Genomic DNA, 21,063 nt, shown 5'->3' on the forward strand with positions numbered 1-21,063 from the left:
ACTCTATATCAAAACCATTTAAATTTTCAAAATCGGAACTGTTCCATAACCATTTACCACTGGGTATCATTTTACCATTTAATTTTTAATTTTTAATATTTTTATTTTTTCATTAATGGTTGGATAACCATTTCTAAACCCGGAAATCCAAACCCAAACCCTAACCCGCCTCAAACTCAAATGCAAAACCCAAAAAAATAAAATAAAATAACAAAATCAATAATTAATTATGATGATATTAATACTAAGTATGATTTATTTTGTAATGTTCTATCATTTGGACAATTCAAACTACTGGAATTATCGTTTTATTAGTATGATTTTATTAATATGTTTTATCATGTTATAATTTAGTATCCTAGCTAACTCTACCTTTACATAGATGATATAATATTATGACTATAATTGACTTTTTTATTAAACGGTTCGGGTACCCTAAACCAGGCATCAAAAACCAAACTCAACCCTAAACCGTGACTGATTTAAAAATCATTTCCAAATCCTATAGAATCGATTTTAGGGTTTTAAACGGATCGGGTATCCTGCGAGCAGTGCTTGAATCGGTTTTTTTTTTTTGTCATCCCTCTTTGTTATGCCTCACAAGGACATCAGAATTGGTCCCTCCTTGATAATCATCGGGATTATATGGTATTATTCATTGGGGACAATTTATGATTATATATATAGCAGTCATTGGTTATCATTTGAAATTTAAAGTGAACAAGGAGACTCAAGTCAGGATTTTATTGAATCAATCATGAACCCAAATAAAAACTCCATGATCAGACATATATACATATCAGATTAATTACTGAACCAAAACAACAACAAAACATATATATATATATATATATAGTGTAAAGATAAGGATTCCATAATAGTATTTCACATCAAAAAGGAGGAACTTACATATATCAATCAAAACTAAAATCTACATCATGATAATCTGATCAATAACATTTGCTTCAACCCTAGAGGGGTTTAAGTCTACATATCTATTGTACCTGCTTTTGTGCTGATTATACAGAGATATGCCCAGAAAATAAGTAGAGAGACAGCCAAAACACAAAGCACAAATAAGGCTAGAAAACTTAACGGATCCCCTTCAATACTAAAATTACCCTCTTCTTGAGATTCAATGGTGGTTTTGGTGATCTCGTGATGTTCAAGCCATGGATTTAGAATTGCTTGAACGGCTGGATCGAAAAAATCTTGTATTCCATGAACAACAATGTTTCCATCGTTGTAGATGCTCCAATCAGTTATCTTGACAAGGTTGAGTTCAGCCTCGAAGTCGGCATCCGAATTAAGATGAGGTGCTTTAGAAGTCACCACAAGAGAATTTCCGCGAAGGAGTGTATCGATCCCCGAATACATACGAAGAGTGTTCGTTCTTAACTCTAGATCATCCCTTGGAAGATAATAGGGTGTAACGTGGTATGCAAGTAATGTCGGCAAAGGCAGAAGATTCCTCAACTTAGCGAAGGCAGTGTCGGTTGGGCAAAATATGGTAAAGCTAGTGGAGTTATGGTTGGATATGAGACTAGTTAGAGAGATGTTTAGAGTAGATGACATGGCCTTGTAACCATTGTCTGCAAGCGCACTCACGATTCCGGCGACATCCACTTCATTACTGCCTTCATGTGTGGAATCATTGGAGTCTTCTTGGCTTGCTTTCGTAGTGAATACTAGTGTTGAAAGCAAGAAGAAGACAAGGAGAAGAGATTTGGTCTTGTTAGCAGCCATGAAATAAGAAAATCGTGTGTGTATGTAAGGATTTGATGATGAGGAAGCAATTGAAGAGGATTGTATAAGAGTGAGAATTAAGCATCTGTGTGATTGGTATTTATAATCGCAGTTGTAGTGGGTGGTCAAAATCCTAATTGGTTTATGAATTTCGATGACCAATGAAACACATTAAGTAATCTAATCAGCTAATCTAAGTTGGTTTACGATCACATATTAACATTGCAGAGGGCAGAGTAGGCAAGTAACAACAGTAATATAAATTTTACAGAGTAACCCATCAGAGTAAGCAAACTCTCAACTCTGCTTCGAACCCAGATAAGCAAATGCCAAGTGGCCGAGCCCAATCAACCGTAACCAAAGCCCCTATAGGCTCCAGAGTGCACTTGCACATAAAGGAGTTATGGCTTGATCGAAGTTATAGACTTTGTTGATACCGCTTCTGTGTTGTATGTATGTTTATTTTTGTTAGATAAATACAATATTGTTTACATCAGTTCTTAAATTGGACTTCTTGTTGTGGCCAAGTAGAGTTCTTTGGGGTCAAGTTTGGCTGCGGGCGTTCATTGCTCATTATGTGTTTGATTAAATGCCTCAATGAACTGCATAGCCATGATCCCTGGTCGCTACATACATCCTAAGGTTAGATTTCCTATGCAGTAAATATTGCAGACATGGCTTAAGTACAGAAGTTCATAAACTTTCTCATCATGCTCTTTCGGATCACTTGAAGAATTTGTTTAATTAAGACACTAAACAGAAACTGGCCAAGATGTAGTTTTTTTTTTAGCTAGGAGAACATGAATGAAAAATACTATTAATTTGGAGAGTATACTGTTACTCAATTGGTTACAGTCTGTTAATTAGGATTCTTTATAGTTTTATTTGTTTTAAAATAGGAGAGCATCGCCCAATACATTTAGTAATTGAATCTATAATCCAATGCGGTTCTACCCAGTTATGGAGATAGCCCTTTGAAATGGTGGGATTCTTTTGGCGACGGTGGCTGTGGCGGTGTTGGTGGATCAGATGGTGGTGATGGCATGGCAAAAGAGGTACGTGATGCTGGTAGTGTTGTTGCTAGCGATGGTGGGATACTGGTCGCAAAGCATTCGCCCAAGCATCCTACATTTTGAGCACCACAATCTCCCAGACATGAAGCCACCTCCTGCAGAGTTAGTGATGAGTATGCCCTTGCTGTACACTTAGAAGAGCATCTGAGTATGCCTTGCTCGCACCCTGCAAGGCATTGTTCCAACCGGACCCTGCCTTGTGCTGCTCCCATGCATATCATCACCACCACCAATGCTGTAACCTGAACCCAATAGGTGTTGTCCCTTGAACCCATCTTTCAATTTTATTTCTTTATGCTCATAAATTATAGTAATTTGTAAATCTTGGCTTTTCATTTATATACAGAACTGAAAGAGGTGGGAGTGACTTCTGGGGCTGTGTGCTCATTGAATTAAGGAAAGCATGAATGTTGTTGGACCTTAAACCATACGGCATAACCTAAAGGAATTGTCCATTTTTGTTGGAAACAAAAGTGCTGTAGAGAGATATGAAGGGTTTGGAGTGTGGATTGCGAAGACAAAAGAACTGAAAGATGTGTGACTCTGCAAAAGCAAAAGCAACAGCATCCAAGGAAAACAGCTCACGCTATGGCAGGCAGATGGGACCTCACATCACAGTTTTCACAGCTGAAAGACAAGGCAAATATCCCAACACAAATAAAAGTATAAAACTCTGTAGTCAAAATCATCATGTCCCTCACTTGGGAGCAGAGGATCTGATGATGTTCTCTCTTACCAGTTCAGCACTCTCTCTGTACATTTTCTCAACTTGTGACTTGTGTACCAAAAAGACAAGGAAAATTTAGTATTTACATGAACAAATACGACAATCACATACTTAAAACTAAACACATACTTAAATATCTAGACAAGAACTTGACTTAAAAGCTTGTAAAGAATATCGAGGGGAAAAAATGAACTGTTTTCTTCTGGGGTTGCTTGACATTTTCTGTGTTTTCTTCTATCGCGGACCAGAAAGTTCCATTGCATAGAAATCCAAAGAATGTTCATCTTCATCGTCATCTAACATGCTGCTCGTAGGGTGATTACCATTCTCACCATGTTTGGATACTGAGGAAGTGTGAGAGGCAATCTTTTTGGGAATTGGTGTCTGAAAAGAGTTGGTGGTGGGATTGCTGTGATTATGTGATGCAGCCCATTTCTCGGCAAGGCCATCACCTTCCAGCATTCGGACTACATCGGACATCTTGGGACGATGAGCAGGAAGGTATTGGGTGCATAGCAGAGCCACTTGTAACATCTCCCCCGCCTCGATTCGGTCATAGTTGGTATCAAGCTCCCTGTCCACCAACTCCTCGACTTTCTTTTCCTGCTGTATTTTCTTCACCTGTCACAAGGATACACTATAAATAAAAGAGAGAACAAGGGCAGGACAATGTATTAAATGCCTATGTAATAACACATGATATTACACTTTCAGACTTACCCACTCAAGCATGGCACCTTTCTGGCTATTTGTTTTGCCAAATTCAAGGGCTCTCATTCCAGTTATGAGCTCTAACAAGAGAATGCCGAATCCAAAGACATCAGTCTTTTCGGATGACTGTCCGGTGGAAAGGTATTCTGGTGCAATATGCCCAACAGTACCACGAACAGCAGTGGTGACATGTGAGTCAGCATGGTCAAGAAGCTTCGCAAGCCCAAAATCACCGACAACAGCCTCACAGTAATCATCCAAGAGCACATTAGCGGCCTTCACATCCCGGTGGATGATCTTTGGATCACACTGCTCATGTAGATACTGAAGACCTCTTGCAGCTCCAATTGCTATCCTCTTCCTAGTGTTCCAGTCTAATGCCGGTTTTCCTATCATTATCAAAGAAAATTTGGAGTGCATTTTTTTAGTGAGATTGTTGCATGCGCATTCTCATTTTACAACAGATACTGAAACAAAACATTATGAATAATCCCAAATGTAGATGGGAGAGATGAATAATCCAAAAAACAGAGAAAAGGAAGGTTTGTGAAGTTTTTTCTTTTGATAACCATCCTAACGTAACTCATGCTAAAGTCTGGACATTAAGCTTTCATAGACTGTCAAGCAAAGGAACATTTTCATTCACTAGACGACATGGCCATTGAATATGATGGTTTACTAGTTTTGGTGTCTGCTAGTATGATATCTTGAACTTTAATTATCAACAAAATAATATCCATTCCTAGCAACAAGCATGGTCCTGAGTCGGGACATTTAGTGGTTGGAACTTAGAACTCAAATATTTCTTGGCCGACAACCAATTCTGATCCGTAAAGGGGTTCAACAAAGTTAAGTGCCAAGATGTGGTTGATGGCAATGGCATAGTACTTTCAGAATAAAAAAATGGGAATGGTGATACTCAATATGCAAAATAGTTGGAAGTTCCAACAAGCTAGTACTAACCAACTTATCAAAAAGAAGCATGTACCAACCTCTAAGCCTTGATGCCACACTGCCATTAGACATGTAAGGGTAAACCAGAAGCCTCTCATTAGTAGTGGCACAATAGCCAATTAACCTGAGCAAATTTCTGTGAACAGCTAGACTGATCATCTCCAGTTCTGTGCGGAACTGAGAATCCCCAGCAGTTCCAGTCAAATCCTTCAGCCGTTTCACTGCCACCATGGTTCCATCTCCGACCTTTCCCTTGTATACATTGCCAAAACCTCCAGCACCGAGTAATTTCTTGGAGCTGAAGTTGTCTGTGGCAAGTTGTAGCTCTCTGAAAGTGAAGCTCCTAAGGTTGCCAAGGCTTATTAGCCCCCTTTCTTGTTTGTCTGCAATAAAATTCAAATATTTATTCAGTCTTTGAAATAGCTTTTTTTCTCGATTAAAACAAAATTAGCATAATTGTGAATACTGACCAGTAATGTTTAAAATGGTTTGGCTCTTCGGACTATTTCTGTGCCAAACAAGTCCAAGGATGAGGAGTACAAGAAAGACAATACTGAGGCTGACCCCAAGTGCAACTGCTAATTTCTTGGAATTATGTTTTCCTGTAATAGGATTAATGGTAATGGATAAGAAAGCAGATGCGTCTAACTACATAGATAATGACAGTCAAACACCAATAGTTACCGGTTGCAGAGTCGAGAGAAAAGGGATCAGGAACAGCATTGGGTGATCCCGAGCAACCTTCACTGTAACTAGTCCCACAAATTTGTGGGTTCCCCAAGACACTGCATTCAAGAGAAGTATGATCAAACTTGTACCAATAAAACAATACCATATAGATGCACTATACACAGACACAAACAAACACATGAGAGAGGGTGCAGAGAAATTATACTTGAATGTTCTGGCTGGAAACTTGGGGACTGGTCCACTGAGATTGTTATAAGACAAATCTCTGAATCAACACAGTAGTCATAAGCAGAAGTCATTAACCACAGAAGTAAGAAATTAAAGAGCTAAGTCAAACAGATTTCATCCATCACGGGCTTGTTTTTTGGATTTCAGGGCTCTGGAACATGAAATAGAGACAAAACAAGAAAAGAGAAAACAAACCCATACTCACAGGAAAGCAAGCTGAGAGATATTGGCTAGGGACCCAGGAAATGGTCCAGTCAAGCTATTATTGTTCAGCCTCCTAGTCTCATTACAGGACAGACCACAGCACAGTATGTAAGGATCAACATAAACAAAATAAACATAGGACAATGTCATGAATAAATAAAATAAAAGAACATGAAAAACCACTTGGCTGCCAAGAAAATGTAGAAAAAGAAAGTCCAAATCATCAACTTTCTTTCTAAATCCTTCAACTAAAGGGAACCGATATCTAGTCATCCCACTAAGAAAACCTGCTACAACTATTATTGCTAGTTTGTGAAAAGGACACAATAATCTAAAAATTATGGTCTTGTTTTCTTTTCCTTTATTTTCTTGGCAAACAAACAGAGATAAAGCACAAAGTATAGCAAATACTTACAGGTATTGAAGACTGTTCAGCTGACTAAACAACACAGGAACCACTCCAGAGAACCTGTTGTTAGAGAGATCCAACGTCTGAAGTTTGTGGAGAGTACCCAGCTCTCGCGGGATTGGGCCTGACAGGTTATTGTTCTGCAATAACCTTCAAAATCACAAAACCCGATGATAAAATGACAGAATCGAAGGGTAGTCTTCAAAATGATGCTAGGATTTAATAACTTCAGTAAAATTCACGTATACACATTCAGACCAACAGCGAGGAATTGGATTAACTTAATGTGTTTGATTTGATAAAAACAAAACCATAAACAAGTAAAGGTTGAGACCCAGATTCTAATTGTCTTTCCTTCACATTTCTTTTCTCGGCAACCAAACAAAACTTTAGGATCACAACTTATAAATAGAAATTTCAAACACGATTTTCAATAGTTGAGCACCAAAGACCCATCTGGTTTGTTGTTCTTACACTTGACGAAGATTTGTGAGATTCCCAATTGCTCCCGACAAAGTTCCAGAAAGATATTGGCTTGGAGCTCCCCTGCAAAGTGCAAACAAAGAAACTCACTTTTTCAGTCTCTGGACAGCAAAATTTCTACCAATGAAAAAACACCCAGAAGTTCAAACAGTCAAAAGAAGAGTAAACTCACAGGCCTATAACAAGATTATCAGGGGAACAAGTGATCATAGCCCAGCTACAAGGGTCCACAGAGTCTTCATCCCAGTTGTTTAGAACTCCGTGTGGATCATTTAAGGCTCTCCTTATCCCTATCAAAGCATCCACTGAAAAAAAAAACAAAAACCCAATTATCTTTCAAAATCAGACATGCGAATACTAGTATTTTCAGTTCATAAACAGAGACCGAGAGAGATGCAACCTTCATGGTTGCGAGGCTCGTACGAGAGAGATTGTGCAGCTAAAGAGAAAAAGATGGAGAGAACAAAAAGACAGATAGCCATGGCTATAGAATACTAGTGATGGGTTTTATGCTTCAGAGAGGATTATAACACTTGGGTTTTTATGCTTTTATGTTTTCTCTTTCTTTTTCTCTCCACCCTTTCTTGGGTTTATCGCAGTCTCTCTTTTTCACTCACCAACTTTTGCTACACCAAAACCTGTTTCATAGAAACACAAACACAGAGTCTCTCTCTGTCTTTATCTTTTTATCAAAGACCGAATGCGTGTTTGATCTTCACAGAGAGAGGAGAGAGAGAGAGAGAGAGCAAGTTAAAAGAATCAGGTGCAGATGATACGGAGTGTCAGGAGGAGATGTGGATGGAGAGAGCGTAGAGTGTATGTGCGATTTGTGCAGAAATTGAGAGAGACGTTAGTGGAGACTGTACTGGACCAGGGAACTCTGTAGTCTGTATTGTATTGCTTTTGCTTCTTCTAGCTAAAGCATGGAGATGGTTAAACCCAAAAAGAATCACAAGATTCAAAGACCCAATTATGGATTTTCTTCTTTTTGTTGTTTAAAACAAAATTGTTTGATTTGAGAGATCACTTACTCCTCTATACAATTGTGATGATGCCCTATTTTGTTCCTCTTGCCAGTCTACAAATGTGTAAGAAATTTAGTTGGGTTTTGCAGTTTGAAAATAGAAAATGAGAACCACATATGGTTTAAATGACATCTTATGTATCGTATTTCATAGTGATCTCGAGTTTGAGTCTCTTCATTCTCTTCCAATTAATTAGAGGAGTGTTAAAAAATTTGTAGAAACCGAGTCGACTATCAAACTAATCGATCTTTAGAAATGATCGACCATTTACACCCCGACAATTAAGTCATCCTTCGATTAGTATTTAGTTGTCTTGAAGATCAAGTAATGAAGCATTTTAGGCTGTCATGTATTGAATCCATGTATAATAGGATAGGCATTTAATGGATGATTGATTGGAACAAGACTGACCCTCCTATCCTATAAACCCCCTAGAGGACTGTACTTTGGGCATTGGACATTGAAGATGCTATAGTTGTTGTTGGTAGAAGAGCACAAACGCACTTTGCATGAGTTTTTTACGAAAATAACAATTTGAGTATAAATAATTACGTATATGATTTTCGGGGGAAAATATTTACCAAAATAACAATCCACGCCATCGAAGATGGCGTGATTAGCCTTACGTTTTTACAATCACGCCATCTGAGATGGCGTGATTGTATTTAGGAGAATCACGCTATCATTGGTGGCGTGACTCTCATATATAATATGGTGGCGTGACTCTAGTATATCCTAGACTATACAGTCACGCCGTACCGAACGGCGTGACTTGTTAAAAATCTCTCTCCTTACACCGACCTCTCTCTCACATAACCATCTTCCACATTGCACGGACCACACCCATTTGCTGCAGCCCGACACCCACCACCACCACCGACACCCACTGCAGCCCTCCCACCGCAGATCTCCGCCGCAGATATCCGCCGCAGATCTGCACCGCAGCACTCCCACCGCAGCCTCACTCCCATAGCAGTCCCACAGCAGCCTCACGCACCACCGCAGCCTCACACCACAACAGTCTCACACCACCGCAGCCTCAGACCTCCACAGCCCTCCCACCGCCGCCTTCCCCAGCCGCATCAGCCCCCATCCAAGGTGCCAGCTCCGGGTTGAAGTCTCACCCGATACATAGGTGAGATTTTTTTTTTATTTATTTAATTGTTACATTGTATATATGAAAATCTGTTTATGTGTTTAGGTTAATTTTTATTTTTTTATAATTTTTGTTTTTGTGTATGGTTGATTGTAGTTGTGTAGGTAGTTTGTGTTGTTGAAGTAGAATTAGTGTTTAGGATATTATGATTATTTAATTAAGAAAAGTAATTAAGCATTTATTTAGTTGAAGAAAACATCATGATGTTAGGTAAAAATATTATTTTTGTGCATTAACAGTATAATTTATATGTGATGTAGATTGGAGGTGATAATGACATCACCTTGGAATCGAAATGTAACTAGTGGATTTCCAATTGCTGATGAGTATGAACAAAATCAAGAACAATCATCAGCATGGGTTCGTTATACTCAAACAGACATTGGTAGTTCATATAAGCAAGCATCATCATATGTTAACCTAAATCTAATCCCAGAAATGTGTATGGATGAAGACGACAATCATTTTGAGCAAGCAATTGCTAACAATGAGTTTGACTTGGTAGAGGATGAGCCTGGCATTCATACTGATGATAGTGACGATGACGAGGAGGATGGTGGTAATGTAGGGTTGAATATTGATTCTGGAATCGACAATGAAAATGGGCACATAAATTTGGAGGAGATGGTACCTGAATTTGGCGATGTTAGTCAAGCGGAGTATGCAGTGTGCCGAGATTGGGATAAGCAAAATCAAGGTCCATATGATACGTTGGCAGAGAAGGAAGTTTTTGAAAACAAGAAAGAATTAATTCGCGCAGTGAAGATGTGGCATATTCAGAATAACTCCCAGTACAAGACTCAACGCTCAAGTAAATCAGAATTGCAATTGATATGCATGAAAGAGCCAATTTGCAATTGGTATCTTCGAGCAATGAAAAAAGAAAAATTTAACCTGTGGATGATAACAGTTATTAAAGGTCGTCATACATGCACAAATGCCTCACTACATCATGGACATCGACAGTTGGATGCAGAGTATATTGCAGATGAAGTTATTCATATTGTTAAAGCTGATTTGAAGATTAACATAGCAGCTATTCAAGCATATGCAAGCTCACATTTGAAGTACCCGGTGTCGTACAGGAAGGCTTGGGTTGCAAAACAAAAAGTGATGGAGAAATTATTTGGCACATTTGAAGATTCATACAACATGCTCCCTCGATTTTTACAGGCGTTGCAGATTTCTAATCCAGGGTCAATAGTGAATTTAAACTATAAGGAATGTGTGAATGGAGTGGCAACTTTCGGTCGTGTCTTTTGGGCATTTAGGCCTTCTATCGATGGTGGCGTGACTCTATTATATAATAGAGTCACGCCACCAATGGTGGCGTGATTCTCCTAAATATGAGAGTCACGCCACCAATGGTGGCGTGACTCTATTTTATATGAGAGTCACGCCACCAATGATAGCGTGATTCTCCTAAATACAATCACGCCATCTCCGATGGCGTGATTGTAAAAACGTAAGGCTAATCACGCCATCTTCGATGGCGTGGATTGTTATTTTGGTAAATATTTTCCCCCGAAAGTCATATACGTAATTATTTATACTCAAATTGTTATTTTCGTAAAAAACTCCACTTTGCATGAGTAGACTGACCCTCCTATCCTATAACTTTCTACTTACTCGCAATCCTAATAGTGACTCTAACTATGTCCATAATTCCTTGTTTGTTATAATTTGTCATTTTGTCCTTCAACCAGGTTAACGTATGATTTCGACATTCGGACAGCTCAACATGTGAAAATTCAAAGCTCTCATTAAGGGGTAAATGCCCAAACATATGACCCAACTTCTCAATGGATACCCAACATGTGAGAAATTCAAAAAAAAAATCAAAGCTCGTTAAGAGGTAAACACCCAAACATATGACCCAACTTTTCAATGAGTACCCAATATGTGGGAAATTCAAAAAAAATGTAAGTTCATAAATTGTGGAAGCTTAGATTTAAACTAGAGAGCTACTCCTCTAAGGCTTTAATACCATATTTATAATTTGTTATTTTATCATTTAACCCAATAACTTAATTTGTTGGGTTGAGGCATCTCACATTATTTATATCATATTCTAAGACACATTACATACCATCCAATAATCAAAGCTCATGAGACCCATTTCAATATTATTGATTATGGGTTAAATTCCTTCCATAATTTAGGAAAAATACCAATATTAATTTGAAAGCTCACTCTCTATATAATGAGGGAGCTACACAACGGATTTGAGTATTTTGCAATTCATTGGAGTAATTCACATTTAATGGTAGAAAAAAAAGTCACACAAATTTTAAAAAAAAATATATATATATATATATATATATATGTAATGTGATATGACATACCTCTCAAATCATCGTATTCAAATTATAAACTCTATAATTTTAAACGAGTTGTGGAAACTACAACACCATCTTATGATATCTCTCTCTAGGACTAGGCCTATCGATTATATTCATTACTTTCGAGTTGTACTAGAAACGTATTCTAGTAAAGCATGATTAATTGTTAATTATAAACAAACTGTCATAGATCAAGGTCATAAAAAGTAATGATTAAAGAAGCATCTACAAACATTAATAAACTAGTAATATAAGAACATCCAAGAACACTGAATTTCTTAAAGTTGCGATTCCATTAATAACTTTTATGTATATAAAAATCAATCATGAACTATCCATGGCCAACTCCTCTATCCACCAAGTTAAATCGTGGGTCATTCACATGTTTGTAGTGCCTTTCCTCTATTACATGTGCATGCTTTTGTCATTAACTTATGCTCCCACTCTTCATGATACTTCAAAAAAACATTTTAAAACTTGCCAGAAATCATTAGATTAGTACAAACAAGGCTGGTAGCAATTAATTAAGTTCGCCATGGTAAGCTTTAGAAAGTAGAAACAATTACAAATGAGATTATCATCAAACAACAAACTATGAAAAATTGTTTGAGTATATTTGTAAGTTAAATTTGGAGTATTAGTTATCATCTACCCCCAACAAAAAATCCTGCGTCCACCCACGTATGTGCCTATAGAGATAATCCGGGAAAAACTCTCGAGCACCATACATTTAGAATAGAGTCATGTAGGTGCTCTAATCTATAATAAATTAAAGAATATTCAAAGGGGCATATGCAAAATAAGCAATGGGTGATAATCAGAGGACTATGAGATAGGTGGGGTGTCAGCCAAAGATCTTCTGACGATCAATTCAACGATGATCGTAATGACAAAAAAAATATAGTAAAATTGATATGTGAATAAAGAATTTACGCGAAAAATATCATCGTCTGAGTTCATGGTTGGTTTCTTGGGACTAGTTTTTTTACAAAAGTTTGAGTTTACAAGATAATCTTGAGAAAAAGATAGAGAAGAATATGAACCTTTGACCGTGGAGGGTTTTAGCTTAAATAGTCTCCTTTGAGGGGCTCGTGTCTCTTGGTTATAGGAGGTTTTGGTCTAGATTACCGTAATAGAGAGAATGTAATTTATGTCCAGCATGTCTCAATCCTGGAACATGTCTCAGTCGTGGGATTGACAACTTAGTATGAATGATAGGAATAAGGTGAGAGCAAGTTTCATGTGTCAGAAGTAAGGTCTGACGCATCGGATTTTACTGATCAGAGATGTTTGGGATAAAGATTTATATTGTCTAAAGTGGGATGAGTTCTAATATCGAGGTTGTTTTCAAGATAATACGAGGTGATATGATTGTCACAGTTAAATATGATGATAGAGTCGATCCATGGCCGAAAGGGTGAAGGAGCGAGGCTTGGCGTAGACATTTTAAGGATGTTGGGGTTACGAAGGTGTCGAAATTGGACAGTTGCACTTCGAGGAACGAGGCTATAGTTACGAGAATTTACCTGTTGATAGGTTGTGGGCCCACGGGAATACGACAGACGATTTATGGCCATTACAAGTCTTTCATACACTATCTGCACAAAGGAATAATCGGGAATAAAAGTCTTCGGACACCTATTTGTTAGAGCATTTGGACATCTTTAATAGAAAACATATATTTTTTTTTGTATGATAAGCCAATTCTTCCCAAATTGAAAACAATATATGATGTCCTTGTAATACACCTTCTTATTCCAAGTTCCATAAGAAGCAAAGTGATGCAACCCATTTCATTTCCTTACTTCAATTGGGCTAACTTCCAACTTTATTATATACTCTTCTATGCTTTTCATTGCTTTTCGAAGTAGATAAATATAGTACTATATATATATATGTATGTATGTATATGGCTAGCTTTATTGGTTCTTGGTATCAAAATTATGTGCACGTACACATGGTGTTATATTCCTTTTGGTTTCTTATTGATCATTATTTTGCCCTTCTTGTCAGCTTTGATAATATTCTCCATGGCACTTGTGTTGTTACAATATGGCAATGGCCAAAAAGATTTTCTTTTTGGTCTACTATCAAATGATGTAAGTTTTGTACCTGCAGTCAATTGGAGAATATATATATATATATATCTCTTTGAAAGCCAAGAGATATTCTTTCAGTAAAACAGAAACAGTTGATTTGTTGAAGATTTATAATCGATTCGTCTTTTTTATGGCACATAGAACTTACCCATGCAACACAAGTGCACTCACACACATGTAACAACGACACGTTCCCAAATATACACAAATATATTGCATATATGATTCGTTCGAACCTTGCACCATGAACAAAAATACATGAATCGATTGGTTTTTAAGAATTGGGTTGGAACATTTTTTTTGTGGTTGGTAATTGCAATTGGAGGAATGTGTGGTGGTATGGGAAAATGAGAACAAAATCTTCATTGGGGGGTGTGTGTGTTTGTTCCAATTCTTTCATGCTTGTGGAATCGATTCTTCCATGGTGGGTTTGGTTTTGTTTATGCAAATCTCTTCTTCCTTTTTTTTCTCAAAAGTGGATAAAGTTACTCAAAACATGAAAAATACACAAACTTCAAAAATAAAAAGGTAACGCCCGTGCCTAACCTTTACTTGATGGGACCCACTTTTAGATGCAGTTATTATTTATTACTTGGAATACCACACGAATATTAGTTTAAATGGGCCGTATGAATTATCAAGTCCCAGGCCTGGGCCCTAGTACTGTGGAGGGTTGTCCAATATGGCCCAGTAATATCAGGGCCTAGTATTTTGAGTAAGACAGAATAATTTGTCCTTAGAGCAACTGATACATATTTGTTGGAGGAGCTTTAGAGTGTGTTTGGATTGAGGGATTTGGGGGGAAGGGAAGAGAAGGGAGGGGAGGGGGAGAGAAGGGAAGGGAGGGGAAGGAGGATTATTTTTCCCTCTCCCATGTTTGGATAGATAAAAAAAAGAAGGAAGGAAAATTTGTTTAATTTACTAATTTATCCTTATTTTTATGTTAAAATATTATGTACAAGGGTAAAATAGATATTTAACTTACAAATGACTTAATTAGTAATCCCTTCCCTCCAAATGACTCCATTTTGGAGAGAAAGAATTTTAACAAAAATTTAATGAAATCTTCCTTCCAAATCTCCTCAAATCCCTCCCCTTAATTTTTAATAAACTATCTAAACAAGAGAATTGGAAGGAAACTCTATTTCCCTTCCTTTCCCTTCCCTCCAAATCCCTCAATCCAAACACACTCTTAGTCATACCCTAGGTTTTCTTAAATACACCTCTTGCTAATAGTAACACATGAACACTCTAAACTTTTATAAATACACTCGAACTATATAAATTTGAGGCATTTTACAAATACATGCCGTAATCAGATCTGTCATTGTCGATTATATTGTCGTCTATTGGGGTCATTCTCTAGTTAAAGGTTGTCGAAAAGGTGAAATTCTGGCTCGTAATTATCCTATAGTCGGTATTCGAGACCATAATCATCAAAAAATGTCTTGTTTGGGATCAAACTCGGGTCATCAATTTCCGACAGCGTCTTGATCTGAAAATGGGTGGAATGGAAGCGTCCTGCCACGAGGAGTCCAAAGGTGGTGTCGGTTTCCTCCAACAGTGGCCAGATTGTATGGATCGGATGACTTTTCTTGTGGTGGTCATACACTTTCGAATGTGATTTTCGGCGATTACAGTGGACGAAACTCATCGGGGTTAGTCGGGTTTAGTTCGTGGTGGCTTGGGCATCAATTTGGTGATAGTGGTTACCAGATTTGTGCTCGGACGGCCACGACACCATGGTTGGTCGTGGGTGCTCGTGAGGAAGAAGAAAGAGATGGTGAGGGGGTGGGGTGTAAAGAGCATATGTATTAAAAAAGATAAAGTCAACAAAGTTGAGGTACACTTAGTAAAAACTGAGATGTGACTAAAACTCCCCATTTGTTGGAGGTATGGGGGTTTAAAGTGATTTTGTAGGGTTATGGAGGAATGGGTGCTATGACAATATCATTTTATTGGCTTGGGGTGTGTAATTTAGTTGACTCTCATGTTGACTTTCTTTACGACAATTCTTTATATTTTCACCGTTGTGTGAATACGTATTTCCCTTCCTTGCTATGTCACCTAAACACGTTTTTCAAAAATTATAATGGCCCCAATGACCTTTGAACCACTACAGTTTCTCTTAGAACAAGGGCATGGATGGTGTAAAAGGGTTTTCATGGGCCAATAAAAAAAATGATGTTAAAGGGCACTTGCAATGGTTTAGGGGGAAATCTCCCCAACAAAATTAATCTTGGGTCTCACCTCTATTACACAAAAAGTCAAGTCAAACACGTATTCTAATACAGTCACATCAGCAAAAACACAAATTTCTATACACTTTCTCTTTCCACCCAACCCAACAACATTCCGTTCCTCCGTATTATCCACAACAAAACTACACCAAAACATCAAATACCAATACATCCACATCAGCAAAACACTTCTCTCAATACAACCATATAAGCAAAACACGTTTTACAATACAACCACATCAGCAAAAGACAACATCTTTGTTGGCCCAATAATTATCTACCATTGCAAGTGCCCTACAACAACAAATTGGTTGGTCCATCTTTGTTGGGCCAATTCATATGGCGTTGGAGTCGTCATGCCTATATATTGGCTTGTCTGGGTCCCACTTTACTTTACACCAACACATTTACACCAAAATTAATATTAGATTCCACTTCTATTACACAAAAAATAAAACCAACAAATTTACATCATTGCATCAATATATTTTATTGATCCAATCACATCAATAAAACACAAATCGTCATATATTATCCATGCCCCAACAAAAAAACCATCGTCGTGTTGCTCTGAGCTAAAAGCAGTATTCTGATTAAAAAAACACAATAGATGATAAAATTTAAACCGAGTTGCTGTAACCCTGCCATAGGACTATATAACTTTTTACACAGAAGAGTTTCTGGTAAACCTCATCTTTCTTTCTTTAATTTACTGGCGATCAAGTGACAAGCCACAAAGTTGCTCTTATGGTCCCATTGCAAAATCACTTTGGTAAGAAGTAAAAAAACATACAGTTCACAGTGGCCTGAGCCTTGTGGGATATGATCTCCTTTCTTTGTGGGTTTTAAGATCTTGGGCTAGAAACAAGGATTTGCGACATTAATGGGCCCAATAATACAATAGCCCATGAATTGCTTGCCACAAATTATCCTCTTATGATAATTTATCTGGGCTCGAGCCCATTAAAATATATGAATAATTCACTCCCAAAAGGCTAAAATATGTGAATATCGCCAGGAAGGGAATACCTGAATTAGGTACGGGTACGATTGTTTGTGGATTAGAAACACTTCCCAATTTGTGCAACAATGCGAGGGGTCAGCCTTTGTAGCATGGCCTGGTTGTTCATGGGTTGCAGCTGTGATGAAAGGACATGTCAGGCCCACACCTACTGGACCCCCCCATATTATCCGACATATGTGCTATCATATTTCAGCCACTCATGATAGAGATACCAACAGTTGATATCTCAGGTTCTCAGCGATTGAGTTGCACGCACAAGATTTTTATGTGCATCATGTGAGACATGTGGAGCTCACGAATTCATTTGAATCTTGTGCGTCCAACTCAACAATTGGGATACCAACATTTGAGATTTGTTTATCATTTTCGTATTTCATAACTATTGAGTTGTACGCATAAGATTCTCATGTGTATTTATGTGGGACATGTGAAGCCCACGAATTCATATGAATCTTGTGCATCCAACTTAACAGTTGGAATAACTGACATCTTTTATCAGTTTCGTATTCCATATAATCATTCCATCCCGAATCAAATGCCCACGTTTGCAATCTCCCAAGAATATATACTTTTTTTTTTGTAGTAAAATATGTTGTAGGGGCAATAATTCAGAGTCTTCTCCAATATAAAACTAAGCAGTTCAATGCATGATCCACACCTACATGTTCTTGCTGGCCTAACCTAACCCCACCCAATCTTCACCCAATAAAATATTCTTTTGGATCAATGAATTGACTCGCCAGATTTTGTCTTAATGCATGTTCTAACTTTTTCTTCCTGCCCTTAAGTTTATATTGATTTGCACAGCCATACCATTAAGTTTTGACAAAAAGGACAAATTATAAAAAAAATTAAAAAAAAATTTGAAAAAGGACAAAAAGAAACAAAACAAAAGAAGACGCACAAAGCTCGGCTGTGTATAGGGATGATAAAATTATGTTCGATCCGGATACTCGAGTTTCTCCGACCTGAATTAAAGTAAGTTTAGAAGTAAGTTATACGTTCGAAATCTGCGTCTAAACAAAAAATTTTGTTTGGCTTACAATCTGATCCGGGTCCAGACACACTAGTTTACTTGTTCGGACCCTAACCTAAATTAGTTTGCTGTCCGATTTATTTGACGGATTTAAGCCAATTTGGGTTTGGTCAATTATGTACGTTTGAAATCCAATCCGAGTTAGATTCCGAACATGTAAATATTTCGTAAACATGTGATATTTTCCAACCTAAAACCGATCAAAAACTTTTTTTTTTTGCCACCCTTAGATGTGTCTCCATGATTTGGTGATGAAGTAATGGTGAATGCACTAGACAAGATGATTTGGCTATTTGTATTGTAGCTTCCATTTTTGTTAAAAACAAATCTTTGTGTAGTGGGTGCTGAGTCTGCGCTTAAGAGGATAGCATGAAGGTTTTAAATGTTTATACATCCAAAACCAGGAGATGATTCAAAATAAACCCTTTTTAAAAAAGAATTATTGAACCACTCCAAGCTTTCTCTCCAAAATGTAGATTTGTAGAGAATAATTAACAAATATTAATATCAACTAATCATCAAAATATAATACTTAGAGATATGAGGGAAAGAACTAATTTTTTTTTTGCTTAATGGATTAGGCTTAATTATAGTGCCAGACAATTAGAATCAACTTGTCATTTGTTTTTTTTTATTCTTACTAGGCTACTAGCTAGAGGATGATATTTAATTATTTTAAAGAGAAAAAAAAATACAACAAAAAAAAAGGAAAAAAAATGTTTATATATTCTTGAGTGTTAAAAATTGTATTTTAATTACATTAATTAGAATTCTAACTATTTTTTTTATAAATAGAGCTTGTTATATTTTATCAATTACTTCTAATTACTACTAATTAAGGTTTAATAAAGTATACATTCACCCGTATTAGTGCGATCCAACTAGCAAATAAATACAATAATTTACTTTTGTTGCTACACGACGCATTTGCTATTAAAATCTAACAATAAAGTAATAATTAAGCTTAAATAAGATTATCATAATCCAAAAATCTAATTAAGCAAATCCCATATCTCGAGAATAGTTTGACCCTAATGACCCAATAATGCCGAAAGAAAAACAATTTTTAAATGAATATATTCTCCCTAATCTTGTTTTGTTCAACTTTCACATGTAAAGGAGAAGAGGGAATCAAATAGGGCAGGTTAGGCAATAAAAGTGGACCTATATCAATAAATAAACTTGCATATGACAATATTAATAGCAATAAAAGTAGACACTTTCATAGGGACAAACACCACAATTAAAGAATGCATAACAAAATAAAGAGTGTTCACGGTCGGTTTTGGTTCCTTTTTTTGAATTTTTTGATATAAATATAACCGATCAAATGGTCGGTTTTCTGTCGATTTGATTCGATTTTCAGTAGAGAATTGTGTAATTTTCTATCATAAAAAACAGACTAATCGATTCGGTTTTGGCCAATTACGATTTGGACGGTTTTTTTGAACAGCCCTAAATTTAAATAAGGATTCATATGAAAGTGAAAAGCACAAAAGGAACAAAGTTCCACCAAAAATATTCAGTTTCTGCGGCAATTGGTGGATCTAGACACTTTTGATTAACAAGAGATGCATTGTATGCAAATTTACAATCTGAATCTAGACACTTTGATTGAAACATCCATGTATAAAAGTTGTGAGATAGCACATCCCATATCAAAAGGCTTGCGAAAGTTGTACAAAGGAACATTGTATGACTTGAAAGCTTCAGCCTTCAAAGCTCTTGCTATATCAGTAATTGATAGAAAAAATCTAGTCCTATTTAGTTATACTATTCAGAGTTGATAGTCAATCGAGTTAGTTGAGAATGAGTATTCCTATTTATGAGAGTTGTAGGATATTCAAAAGGGACCGGTAACAATCTACAAAACGAATAAAAGTTGATAATCGAGCCACCGATACTGGAGTGCCTACCAAATGGTCTCTGATGATCAAGTCAATAGCGATTGTGATGAAAAATAATATAATGCGTCTATCGTAACTAATGTGTTTGGTTTATGTATGTTTAGGGTAAAGTAGCCAGTAACTCGCTACGATTGCTTGCAAGTTCTAGAGATAAGTTGTTCATTGGAAAGACATGCATCCTTTAGATACACAAGGTGTTTGGCCAAGATTACCATTAGAGAGAGGGACGATTTGTAGCATAGGTGTGTCAGTACTAGGTTTGATGAAAGGTACTAGTTTCTTGTGTCTAAAGCAAGGTCTAACAGAGTGGGTTTGATGGAGAAATGTCTAAAATGAAGGTTTTTGTTGTCAGGAGTGAGGTTGACACAATTATCGGGATGGACTTTAGATATGTAAAAGGTAGAATGAGTGTTAGATCGACTTGAAAAAGCTATCGACAGGATTTCGATGTTGATGTGGTGAGAGATCAATGTTGAGCTGAGTCAAAGGTCGGAGTTGAGAAGTGCGATTAAGGATGCCATTTTAGAGTGCTTAAATTTTCATATGTCAATGGCGGAGGGAAACAAATTATGGTAGGTTAAGCAATAAAAGTGGACCTAGATCAATAAATAAACTTACATGTTTTTTTTTAATCTAAGGGAAGGTGATGGGGAGACTCGAATTTGATTCCTCTATGAGATACTACATATATGAGTGTCATTTGAGCTACTCGTGGTTCTCTGGGTTTATTACTTGCATGATGACAATATATATCAATAGCAATAAAACCTACATATGGTGGACACTTTAAAAGGGACAAACAATACAATATAGAAGAATACACAGCAAATCACAAAATGTATGCACAATCTCTATTAAATATACCTAAAAACGATTCTACTCTATCACTATTTAAATTATAGTTGAACTTTTTGTGATGAAATATTTTAAAACTCTACATGATAATAAAAACAATACATAATTATGAATTTTTCATCATCTTAGTTATACTTGATTTCTATCATTTGCT

At 36.8% G+C, this 21,063-nt stretch overlaps 1 protein-coding gene across 1 annotated transcript; it reads right to left on the reverse strand.

Annotated features, from left to right (window-relative positions):
* Positions 1 to 3,456: 3,456 nt before the first annotated feature.
* Positions 3,457 to 8,129, reverse strand: LOC119996185 (probable LRR receptor-like serine/threonine-protein kinase At4g30520). Its single transcript, XM_038842730.1, has 11 exons — positions 7,626 to 8,129; positions 7,398 to 7,530; positions 7,217 to 7,288; positions 6,749 to 6,892; positions 6,335 to 6,406; positions 6,107 to 6,166; positions 5,896 to 5,996; positions 5,682 to 5,813; positions 5,250 to 5,594; positions 4,267 to 4,646; positions 3,457 to 4,167 (listed from the first exon to the last, which is right to left on the reverse strand). Exons 1-11 carry the CDS (start codon positions 7,705 to 7,707, stop codon positions 3,781 to 3,783), a joined length of 1,908 nt encoding a protein of 635 aa, XP_038698658.1. The 5' UTR covers positions 7,708 to 8,129; the 3' UTR covers positions 3,457 to 3,780.
* Between the last annotated feature and the right edge of the window lie 12,934 nt (positions 8,130 to 21,063).

Source organism: Tripterygium wilfordii, chromosome 4 (genome assembly GCF_013401445.1).
Source record: "Tripterygium wilfordii isolate XIE 37 chromosome 4, ASM1340144v1, whole genome shotgun sequence".
Classification (NCBI taxonomy): Eukaryota; Viridiplantae; Streptophyta; class Magnoliopsida; order Celastrales; family Celastraceae; genus Tripterygium; species Tripterygium wilfordii.

Coding starts and splice junctions, on each gene's coding strand:
- LOC119996185 (XM_038842730.1), bottom strand. CDS start 7,707: ATGGCTATCTGTCTTTTTGTTCTCTCCATCTTTTTCTCTTTAGCTGCA. Junction 5,814..5,895: donor TTCTCTCGACTCTGCAACCG/GTAACTATTGGT, acceptor ATCCTATTACAG/GAAAACATAATTCCAAGAAA. Junction 4,647..5,249: donor TGTGGCATCAAGGCTTAGAG/GTTGGTACATGC, acceptor TGATAATGATAG/GAAAACCGGCATTAGACTGG.